This window comes from Thamnophis sirtalis, unplaced genomic scaffold (assembly GCF_051295495.1).
Source record: "Thamnophis sirtalis isolate CommonGarterSnake01/CBP01778 unplaced genomic scaffold, rThaSir2_p1.2 scaffold_11, whole genome shotgun sequence".
Classification (NCBI taxonomy): domain Eukaryota; kingdom Metazoa; phylum Chordata; class Lepidosauria; order Squamata; family Natricidae; genus Thamnophis; species Thamnophis sirtalis.
In genome coordinates, this window is record NW_028261391.1 from 38545055 (window position 1) to 38557068 (window position 12014).

General features: G+C 38.4%; 1 protein-coding gene across 5 annotated transcripts in view; it reads left to right on the plus strand.

The window, feature by feature from the left end:
- Positions 1 to 12014, plus strand: part of EPHB1 (EPH receptor B1) — a 372507-nt gene that overhangs the window by 103942 nt on the left and 256551 nt on the right. For all 5 annotated transcript variants that reach the window (XM_014058617.2, XM_014058618.2, XM_014058620.2 and 2 more), the window contains exon 2: positions 3872 to 3936. In XM_014058617.2, the coding sequence (XP_013914092.1) occupies positions 3872 to 3936 (65 nt within the window). The remainder of the gene's footprint in view (positions 1 to 3871; positions 3937 to 12014) is intronic.

A 12014-nucleotide genomic window follows, 5' to 3' on the forward strand; every position in this document is an offset into this window, starting at 1 on the left:
GCGCCTTTGCGACACTCCATGATGCTCCAGCTGCTCCGCGGAGCATTGTGCAGGTGCTGTACATGCCATGCTTGTGCGCACCAGCGCACAAGCTTTAAAACACAGGTAAGGACCTTGGGCGAGTGGATGGGCCCTCCGGAGCACTGTATCAGAATGGTATCCAGTGCTCCGGGCTGGCTCCGGTACGCCCATACTGGGGTGTACCACGTGCAACCCACCATTGGATAGAAGGCAAAGAAATAAGATGATTTTTAATGTTTGGTATAGTGGTTAGGTACTAGGCTAGAAAGTGGCAGGCCAGGAATTAAAGTCCCGCCTTATCCATGAAAGCCAGCTGGGTGACTTTGGACCAGTCATTTTCTCTCAGCCCAAGTTATCTTATTGTTGTTGTTATGTGAAAATAAGAGGAGGAAGATGTGTTAGATATGTTCACTACCTTGATTTATTTGTAAAAAATAATAAAGCTGGAATATAAACAAATAAACCATTTTTTTTCTGCAGTAGCTTTTGTTGTGAAGTTATCAGTGTTGAAATATAGGTAAAATTATGATTAGAATTGCCTTGGGACATAAACTGATCACTTTAAAACAGAGTCAACTGTGTTGTAAAAAAAAAAGGGGGGGGGAGCTCAGAATGGAACTACTTGACCATAGATTAATGACACACATGTCATTTCCTTCCTCAACTTTTGGTGGAAACATTGGAATCAAACAATTTAATTTTTAAGTAAATCAATAAAATGGAAGGATTCTTCCCACTCCATCTGTTTTTTCAGTTTCTGTTGTGTTATTACTATTATTACTCTTCAAAAAGGGGGAAACTGGAAAAATATTAACAGTAGAACAGTTTTATCATATTTTAAAAACATAAATTAAATTAAATTCTACATGCAAGCCTGCATCCAGTCACTTTGCTTTAGTATTCATGATTTTTTTGCCTAAGTTGGCAAACATTTTTAAAAAATATCAATACACAAACATTCTTGATTTGATCAGGCAGCCATCAATTACTCATAGAAATGCCTATAACTTTAAGTACCTTTCTTATCTTTTTGGCTTCTAATATTTCTCACTTTTTTTCTAAAATCCTGCATCTATTAACAACTTAAAAGTGATGTCCAAGATGTTATGACAACATGGGATGTTATTCCGTATTTCCATTTGATTGCTTAGGCTCCTGTGTGGAGATGGGACCGAGTTTCAGAAGGACAACATCATTGCAACCCTCCACCTCTCCTCAGTGCAAAATACATGAAAGCCCACTTGAATGGGCTTACAAAGAAGCACCTGAAGGACTCTCAGACTGTGAGGAACAAACTGTAACTGGGTTTCTTGTGTTTTGCATTGGAGAGAGCTTTCAACCAGCTACTCTGCCATAAAGCCCAGATTGGTGGAGGACTGCAGTGATGGTTTTCTTTCTGAAAATCTGTCCCATCTTCACAAATGATCTTTGAGGTTCAGTCGGAGTGACCATTGGGTTTTTGGCCACCTCTCTTACTAAGGCCCTTATCCCCCAAGTAATCAGTTTGAGGCAAACAACTATTGGAAGAGTCCTGGTTGTGCCAAACATATTCCATTGGAGACTTATGAAGAACAAGTTGACTCCACTTAAGGTGTTGAAACTTGTCAGCAATGATCAAGAGAAATGGCAGGCACCAGAGCTAAATTTCACATGTTGTTGCAAAGGGTCTGATGTACTGAATGTAGATTAATAAGAAAAAAATGAATTTAAACAACTGTAGAATCAGGCTGCAGCATAACAAAATTGACAAAAATGAAGGGAACCTGAATACTATCTGAATGCATTGTTCTAAACCCATCTAGAATCCTGTTAATGCATAGTACTAGAAATTAGAGTCATTAATTTGGATGCAGGAAACATTTTAAATTTACATACTTCAGCTTGTTGCACAAATTATTTTGTAAAATAATACTTTAGCTTGTTAAAAAATGTACTTATGTGCTTTTGGCACAACCAAAACTGGCTGAAAATCTAAAAACTGGCACTGCCTTTCTGGGAACAGTTGTATGTTGTATGTTGTATGTTTATTACACTTGTATGCTGCCCTATTCCCGAGGGACTCAGGGCAGCTAACAACAAGGTGAGGGGGGGGGAATACAATAGCAAACAAAGACAAAAAACAGATACAAAAAACACAGATTAAAAACAACACAACAGTCGCAACAATTCAAGTGGGACTGGGAACTCATCAGCCCCAGGCCTGCCGGAACAGCCAGGTCTTGATAGCTTTGTGGAAAGCCTGAAGGGTGGTGAGGGTCCGAATCTCCACGGGGAGATCGTTCCAGAGGGCCAGAGCAGCCACAGAGAAGGCCTCCCCCGAGGGGTCGACAGTTGACATTGGCTAGCGGATGGTATTCGGAGGAGGCCTAATCTTTGTAATCTAATCTATTTATTTATTTTATTTATTTATTTTTTATTTATACTTTATTTGTATGCCGCCCTTTTCCCTGGGGGGACTCAGGGCGGCTCACAATTCAAAAAGGGAGGGGGGAAAAATCGGTCGTAAGGAGGTAATTGGCAGGAGGCGGTCTCTCAAGTACCCAGGTCCAATACAATGTAAGGCTTTAAAAGTAACAACTAGCATCTTGAAATGCATCCGGAACCCAACAGGCAGCCAGTGCAGCTCGCGGAGGATAGGTGTAACGTGGGTGTACTGAGGTGCACCCACAATTGCTCGCGTGGCTGCATTCTGGATAAGCTGAAGTGTCCGAATGCTCTTCAAGGGCTGCCCCATGTTAGCGAAACATCCAGCCTTATGGTGAGATCACAGGTATGAATCAATCTTTTGTGTAAGTGGATGATTTGGTGAAAGCTCAATATGAAATATTTAAAGAGATAAGGCCCATATAATAACCTGAAATTTTGAAGGTCAATTTTGATTGGCATTTGGAGATGAGCAGGTAAATAAGTATTGATATACATCAATAATGTCACCTGCCTAGAGACTGAATCCAGACCTTGGCTTTTTGATTATCATACCAAGTTTGAGTTTGATTTATTGAGGTGTAATAAAAGTTGAGCTGCCAAAAAAGTGAGTTGAATTAGGACATCATGTAAATCAGTGAGACAAGTTAGCTGTGACTATAAGACCTGTATTTTTAACATGCAACAAAAATATGGAATTAAACCTTTGTGCAGTTTCACTTAGAAAGAACCAACAAACTTCCTGATGATATTATTGTTTCAGGCAACTTATAACAAACCAAAATAATCTATATTGCTTTCTGTTTGGTGGTAGGTGTTTTAGGAAACGTAGTGGTCTTTGAGCGTCTCTGATAATTCTGATTGAGTTAGCACAATTACTGCTATAACACAAAGCATATGACACTATTATTAGAGAATATAAACATTTATCAATACAACAGGAGAATAAGCAAGTATTTCTGGAAACAAAGACTCCTTTCAAATGAATGTGAATTACCCATTTGTGTTAATGTAAAGAGTGTTTTATAGTAATTCAATAGCAGTGTGTTTATTATGACCTAAGCTTTCTTGAGTTCAGTTCCTAAGATACATGCAATGAAATGGATTCTTGTCCTTAAAAGCTAATGTAATAATAATTTTGTAATCTTTAATATGCTATGAAAAATTAAACATATTAATTAGAAACTGGACTGTTACCTCACTGGGATGCTTTAAAGTCAACTCACTCATCCAAATAGTCTCTTCTAGTTCCATTATTGTATTTACTAGAAGTCAAGTTTCGAAGCACTGTAAAAGCTTAATCTTGTATTCACAGAGCAGCAATACAAATTGTATATCAATTTTGAATTCAAATTATATTCCAATGTTTTTTGTACTTGCATTCAGACTCTTAATTTACTTACCCCCCTTCTTTGTGAACCCTCAGAAACACTAATGGATACTCGGACAGCCACAGCTGAACTTGGTTGGACAGCAAACCCACCATCAGGGGTAAGTAGATGTCAGCTACTTAAATGGTTTGTAAAAGGGATGGTGTATATTGCATAAATTCAAATAAGTAAGACTGGTCAAACTTTCAGGTTTGATTATGCTTGCCTTTCCAGTCACATTCCCTTCTAGTTTTGCCCCTATTGGTACTCAGAATTTTTTTAAAGTCTGCATATTTTTTACTTAAATATATGCATTTTAAAGATGCCATTATAAGATGCACACTTTACGCATGCAGTTTTATATAAAATTGTGCATTTGTATGTCTATTTCCAATGTAGATTTTCTTAGACTGACAAATGTATGGCATAGTGTGATAGAATGTATAATAGACATTAGGAACACAAAGGGAACAGTAAGACATTTAAAGGAAGAAACAGGACTGTTAAGAATAGATTCTGAAGTCCAAGAGAGGGAAGAAGCATGAGAAAGAAACCTAGAGTAACTCTGTCTAAATTACACCAGATTTTAGCTGTATGAGACAATTATTTGAGTAGGCTTTCAAAATTCTTCTACATTATCCTACTAGCAGTAAAGATCTTTCCAAAAATCTAACTCAGGATTTTATTTCCTGAGATTGCCAGCTTCACAACGTTTTTCATGAATCTTGAAGTCTTTTATACTACCTCATGAAAGAAGGGCCAGATCATGTATCCTGGAGGTGAATTAGGATCTTTTGAGGTTCCTTGTTGTTGGCAGAGTAAGAGCCAGTGGTGTTGTTGCAGCACAGGTAACAGATCACATAGATCAGGGATCCCAACTTCTGGGCCATGGCCCACTAGTGGGCCATGAGCTATTTGCAACTGGGCTGTGAAAACAGAGGGTTCAATTTGTGTGAATGGCAGGTGGGCGTGCCTGCCACTTGCACAAATGGAGCTGTTTGTTGTCTGCTCAAATGTAACCATCACCTCTTCCCCCTCACCTGTCTGCAAAGCTAGAAGAGGTGGGGAACTCTGACATAGATCACAAGTTTACATAATACTACAGTGCAGTTAATTCAGGGTTTACCTCAGTTAGAAGAAGTACCACAGGTGGCTGAGTAGCAGTTATACTTCCTGAAAATCTGTCTGAGAAATTAAGGAAATGCAGGATCCAACACTATTGAATATTTTCTTATTCCGTGTGAATTATTCATGGTGGGAAGGTTAAGAGTTCCCTACAGATTTGACCAAGGTGACATTATGTTCTTAGACTTTTGAAAGGAAAATGGGCATTTCTACTTACTGAAAGCAAAGGTGGCATACTAGAAAGCTATCAAGATTTTATGCAGAAGTTCAAACCTCTCTTTGATTATTCTATTAGGATAGCAGATGCTAATTGGCAGATTTCTGACAAAGAGGATGCAGAGAATGTGAGTGCAAGCAGATTTTCTGTTATAACTCAGGGATGTCCATTAGAATGCTTTTCCCCTCATCATTCATTTTTGGGAAGGCCTTTCTGATGAACTAGATGGTGTTGGAAAAACTATTTCAACATTGTGTGGTGATTGATGGTAGACTAGAGGAGAAAATAAGAAAAAGGTAATAATTTCAGAGCCTTTCTTCATCCTTTCCCCCTTTTAGTCATCTCCTTGGTTTCTAATGGCATGGAGCCTATGTAGATAGAGTTGACAGTGGAAAAAACAATGAATAGGACCTCCAGATTGTATGCTTACTGTAGATCCCTTGATCATTTATTGGAGAGTTGCCCTGCTAAACTTTCTTCCTTTAAATTACCTGAAAAACATTGCATTTGTGAATACAATAAATTATTGTATTACAGATATTAATCAGCAGAAGAAATTTAGTACCTTTTATGAATAAATGCCCAAATTGATCTAAAGTCTTCATGGACCTCCTCCTACAGAGCTTTTCAGGAGAACCTTGGATAATGAAGAAGGGTTCTGACATATGAAACCATGCAACTGCAGTTTATAATCCTAATTAATATCTACACACACACACACACACACACACACACACACACACACACACACACACACACAGAATTCCAACTCCATAATTTCTTTCAGATTTTGTACAAAGAGTTACTGGAAAAGCCTACTCAAATGGAAGTGATCAATGGCAAATGCCTCAAATCAGGTCCCTAACTCCTTTGCAGCTGAGAAGAAGTGATCACAAATAATTATTGCAACTGTATTTGCAAATAATTATTCAACTTCTCCCGTATACTGTATGTTCCAATTTTCTTGGCCATAGACTGGTTGCAAATACCTAATCCTGGCATCCATTATTTCTTTCCTCTCAAAAAAACAAAACAATAATGATAACAAATAAAAAGATCAACAATTGTGGTTGCAGGCATTAGATTTTCGTCTTGTCTTTCTCTCCTGTTACACTGCCTCCATTTCCTTCTTTGCCAGAAAAGTATGTAGAGTTTGGCAATGCTTCAAGGGAAAAGGAAACTGCAGCCTCTCCTCTGCATTAGGTATGTAATTATACTATCAACTTGCTACCTAGAGCCTGAATCTCAGAACTAAATGGCAATATACATGTCTACTCAAGAATTACCAGCTTTGGAGTAATTTCTGAACAAAAAATCAAAAGAAGGGATTTATTTAACCTCCTTTTTCTTACCATTCTTTTGAGTAAAAAAAGAAAGATATTTTTTCTTTGATTATAGACTTCTCATTTCCAAACTTTTAGAGATCACCATCTAGTGCCTCTTATTTTGGATCTGCTGGGCTACCTTCAGAAATCAAATATTTTTACTAAACGGGTTTGAGAGAAGCTTACAATTTAATCTAGATGTAGAACGGCCATTAATATTTAACAGCCTTTTGACATTTGTTATGGCATGGAGAGCCATAAGGAAGAGTCTCAGAATAACTTTCCTACCCACACTAGGTATAAATTGTGCAGGAGAATTGCTTTGGAAGGTTTTCAAGATTCTATACAATAGCTAGCCTACTAGCAATAAATATCGTTCCAGAAATCCAAGTGGTTCTTTTTTCTTGAGTTTGCCAGCTCACGGGGCTTAATGCATAGTTGAGAACAGTGTGGATTTGCACACAGAATAGTCCTATTTTAGAAATCTTGGGAACTTTTAGAAAATGCAAACTGGGCAAAGTTTATAATAAAATGAGACCTGAACAAGCATTATTTTCCCTTCTGTTAAACATGACATATATTTGTGGAGGAGCAGTGGAAGAAATTTGCTTCCTATGTCATTATAATCTTAACTAGTCTTCATTTTCTGTCTCTTCTCAGACAATGGAAAACCTAACACATTTAATTGTATGCAGATGGAATTGTGCACTCTTTCTTTACATCTGAACTGTGAAAGGGAATTTTTGTCACTTTCTCTTGTTTCCTTCCAAAGCATTTTCCATTTTTACAAAGCAATCTTATGATTTAGGGCTTGACTTCCGAATTTTTTCCCTTAAACCTATGGCTGATTATGAAACTGAAATATTCCAAGTGGCAGATAGGATGTAATCCTAAATGTGGGTTCAATGCTTCTCTCTACACTTTTTCATGTTGGGAAAAAATAGATATAGAATAAGTTAATATTTTCTGTGGATTTCAAGGCAAAAATAAATAAAAGGACTAGCTAGTGGGGAGCCATTTTGGTATAGTGACTCAAAACATTAGCTTAAAAATTGTGAGTTCCAGTCCTGCTTTAGCCATGAAGCCAACTATGTGACTTGGGGCCAATCACTCTTTATTAGCCCTGTGTCAGACAATGGAGTACCAAATGCATCACGGATGCTCACAAGCACTTGAGCAATAGTGATCTTCCAATTTTGTTTCTGAAATACTGGTATTCAATTACTCAGGATACAGAAGTGGAGATGGAGTCACGGGTAGTCTGATCCTCCTGTTTTAAAATTACCTAAATTTGTGATTATCATACCACACAATGGCAGCACATTCTTTGGTTCAGTGTTATACAGTATTTTGTGTTCAGCCATAAACAGTTGTGAAGCATGAAGCCATACATCAGGATTTGAAAAAAAATCAACAAGGACTTTGCAAGAGAAACAATTATGTTGGATGCATACAGTATGGAATTGTCTTTGGAGAATGTCTTAGGTCAGCTTCCATAATTTAGTTCCTTCCAGATGTATTAGAGTGTACATCCACAAAGCCAGCACAGGAGCTGTTTTTCAGCACATCTAGAGAGCACAAGGTTGCTTTTTGATGTTAGCTTAGGTCCAGTAAAATCAAAACTATCCCAACCCTGTGCTGAAAAGAAAATCACCTTGTGCCAGGGCTTCCATAATCAGAAAATACCCCCCCCCTACCTTTTTTGTGCATGTATGTCTAGCCTAACCAATAATATTGCTGTATAAAAGGATACATGCTATTTAAACTTTTATGACCAAGATGAAATAAATAACCAGACTTTTCTTAATTGTTTCCTCTCACCATGCATGGTTATTTCATGATTCTACAGTTCATATGCAGAAATTTATCCAGTATACAAATTTCTACTTAAAAAGTGACCCCAATGGCAGTGGACGGGGGTGAAATCCATTTACTTTTGCTACTAGTTTGGTAGCAAAGTGAGGATCTTCTGCGCATGCACAGAGCATCAAAATGACATCTGGCTGGGTGGGCAGAGCCTGCTACCAAGCACGCCTAGCAAGCAAGTAAGCGAACACCGAGGTAAGCGAACAGGGGGGGGGGTATTCTGCTGTGCCATGTGATTTAGATTAGCTAGAAAACAGGAAATCTTGCTTTCTAGCTAATATATATCTGATGGCATAGCTGATACTCAGAAAAAATGGTTCACCTGAATTGGTAGCATTTTTTTACTACTGGTTCAATCGAACAGCTGGCATCTTTGCTACTGGTTGGGGCGAACCGGTCCAAACTGGTAGCATTTTACCCCTGCAGTGAACCTACTCTGAAACAGGTCTAACCAAGCATATTAGGACTTTCTGCCATGCTGCTATGTATAGGATTGCACTTTTGCTCTGTTCATGCTCCCAACTGCTATCATTTTCCATCTCCGGAATTAACAGATGTCTATTCTCAGTCATCCAGGTCATGGTTGTCCCAAAGGTGATTTTTAAAGAGGCAACTTGGATGAGAAGTGAAATATCTTCAAAGAAAAACTAGAAAATCCAGTTGCTTCTTGAAAAAACAACTTTGGGACATCCAGAATTAACAGTTTTGTTAATGCCACTATTTATCGTTGGAATATGTCACCTCTTCTCTTGCTAACACAATTTACATATTTCTGTTCCATGAATGCTAAGTTAAAAGTCAGTCAATGTGTGAAGAATTTTCCCAGGATCCCAGGCTACATGCCAATTTCAAAAATTCATATATGCCTGCTAAAGTGACCTTTATAGGAGGAGATAGTTAATATATTTATATATTATTTATATATATATTTATGCCAATTACCTCCCTTCGTCCCATCAGATCGCATAGAGTAGGCCTCCTCCGAATTCCATCCGCCAGTCAGTGCCGACTGGCGACTATGCGGAGGAGAGCCTTCTCGGTTGCAGCTCCGATGCTTTGGAACGATCTCCCCGTGGAGATTCGTACCCTCACCACCGTCCAGGCCTTCCGCAAAGCCCTCAAGATCTGGCTATCCCATCAGGCCTGGGGATAAGACCTGTACTTTGCCCCACCCGAATGCTGAATGAATGTTGTGTTTTATCGGTTTATTTTATTTTATTTTTATTCACATTTTTTTTCTTGTGTTTTGTCCTACACTCCCTTCCCATTAATTGTAAGCCGCCCTGAGTCCCCTTAGGGAAAAGGGCGGCCTATAAATTTAAATAACATGAAAAAAGATGAAAAAAAATTTAAGGTGGAGATTATCTTGTTGCTGGTTGTTGCATAATGTGGTTGCAATAATCATCTTCCAAGCTGCTGTTTGTGTAACAGCATCCATTTCCCGTTATACACAATGTGTCATCAGAAACTGAAATGAGTCAAAGCTGCAATCATCTGAATACAAGTTTGGAAAAGAACAACACAAAGAGAAACCAAATGTTGGCAACAGCCAATAGGGAAAATCATTGCTTTGGAGGTGACTGCAAACAGAATAGATAGCATCCACTCTGCGTCACTCATATAGCTAGAGATAGGTTGGACGGTTAGTGGCAGGAGCAGCATAGTCATTCTCAAAATACAGCATACAGCATCTGTCATACAGCAAAAAGGAAAGGTCAAGTAATAAGCTGTTTATTTTTTCGCTATATCTTGTAGCCAGAGAATCTGCCAAGAGTTGGTGTGGTCCTTCAGATTTGTTCTAAGTTCTGATTATGACACAATTTTCCTGTAAACATTTCAGAAGTGAGCATTTGTGATGCACTTGTCTGACAGAGGATGCTGTAATAGGCAGGTCTTTAGTCTGCTCAGGAAGGCTCCTACTTTCTTTTTCTTTACTAACCCATAGCATCTCTCCTGGTAAAGAACAAGGAAATACAGTACAATTCCACTTACCAAGAGTGTTTTCTTGCCAATTATTTTTATTATCAATAAAGCATACTGTTTGTAAACAGAATGTCTTTGTTTGTTTTCTCTGTCTTTTGTTTTGGGAAGTTTGCCTTGATTTGGTTTATCAGGCACTTGTCCACATGGAAAGGACTCACATGTGTCTGTAGTTTGCCTTGTGTCTTTACAGGGTGCATCAGCATTAGCTGCACAATACCAATTGGCTTGTTATATTAATATGTTAGTATCAATTTCACAGAGAACATAGGCTTTTCAAAATGAAGCTGCCAAAATCTGCCTGTCTTTGCTGACTTTTCCCTCCCTCTTGCAGACAATGTTCTAGACTATTTCCCTTGCCTTGCCTCCCTTGCACTCAGTACCTAAAGGATTATAATTAGGAAGCATTAGCAGGCTTGCAGCAGCTTTCATACCCGAACACCATTCATAATTGTGCTCAGCAGTGCTCTTCTTTGGCTATTAATGTCAGTTCTGTGGAGTAATGAGGAACTAACCACCTTCCGGCACTTGAAATATCTTCTTTATACAATAGGAGTGTTTGAAGAATGGGAACATAAAATACCCTGACTTGCATTCCTCTGACAAAGAAGTGATCAACAAAGACTTGAGCAGGTACATGGAAAAAGATCACTTAGAGAGATGGCGTTAGCTTCATAGGGAGCTTTAAGCAGATGATAGAAGGCTAGCTAGGGAGAGAGATTGTACCAGAAATTATAGTTTTGTAAAGCAGTGGGAAGATTAGCAAAATAGATAGACATGCCAAAGAGCCAAGGTGGCGCAGTGGTTAAAAAGCAGCACTGCAGGCTACTGCTAGATCAGCAGGTCAGCGGTTCAAATCTCACCGGCTCAGGGTTGACTCAGCCTTCCATCCTTCCGAGGTGGGTAAAATGAGGACCCAGATTGTTGGGGGCAATATGCTGACTCTCTGTAAACCGCTTAGAGAGGCCTGAAAGGCCTATGAAGCGGTATATAAGTCCACTGCTATTGCTATTGCTATTGCAAAGGAAATTTGAAAGAGTCCTAGCAAAAAAGGAAGACAAATACGGTGGTTGGCTGTTAATTGGTCTTTGCTTGGTTTTTCTTTTCTTTTCTCTGTGCAATTTGGAAAAACCTTGTAGCTGCAATAATAATTCCTTTTGTCACAAAAATCTCACATCTTTGGGATAGTTTTGTTGCAATTCTATCCCTAAAAATTGCTTTGGAATTATTTTCACAGAATTCCTCTCTAAGTTACTGCATTTTATGTTTGTATTTTTGTGTGTGCAAGTGTGTGTGTTTCCACAGCAATCGTGTAACCTAAGCCTGATGAAAGAAGAGGCAGTGTGTTTCAATCAGCTAAAAGACCAGTACAAAATAGTTGAAAGAATAAAACAATATACATTATTGGTAATAAATAGGCAACATTTCAACAGTTAGAATGACTAGATAGACTTAAAGGCTGATTAAAAATAAAAGTTCAGCTATTTTTCTAAATCCAAGTTGTGAAGGAGACAGACAGCTTGGATTTCCAGGTATGGTAAACTATTCTAGAAAGGGCCCTCACTCTATTAGTTCATGGATGAGAAACAAAGAGAGTTCATAGAAGGTCCCATCTTCATTTATAATAATTTACATTCTAGCCTTTCAAAAGTACTCTTAAATTTGCAAAGTCTTGTATAGTTCAGA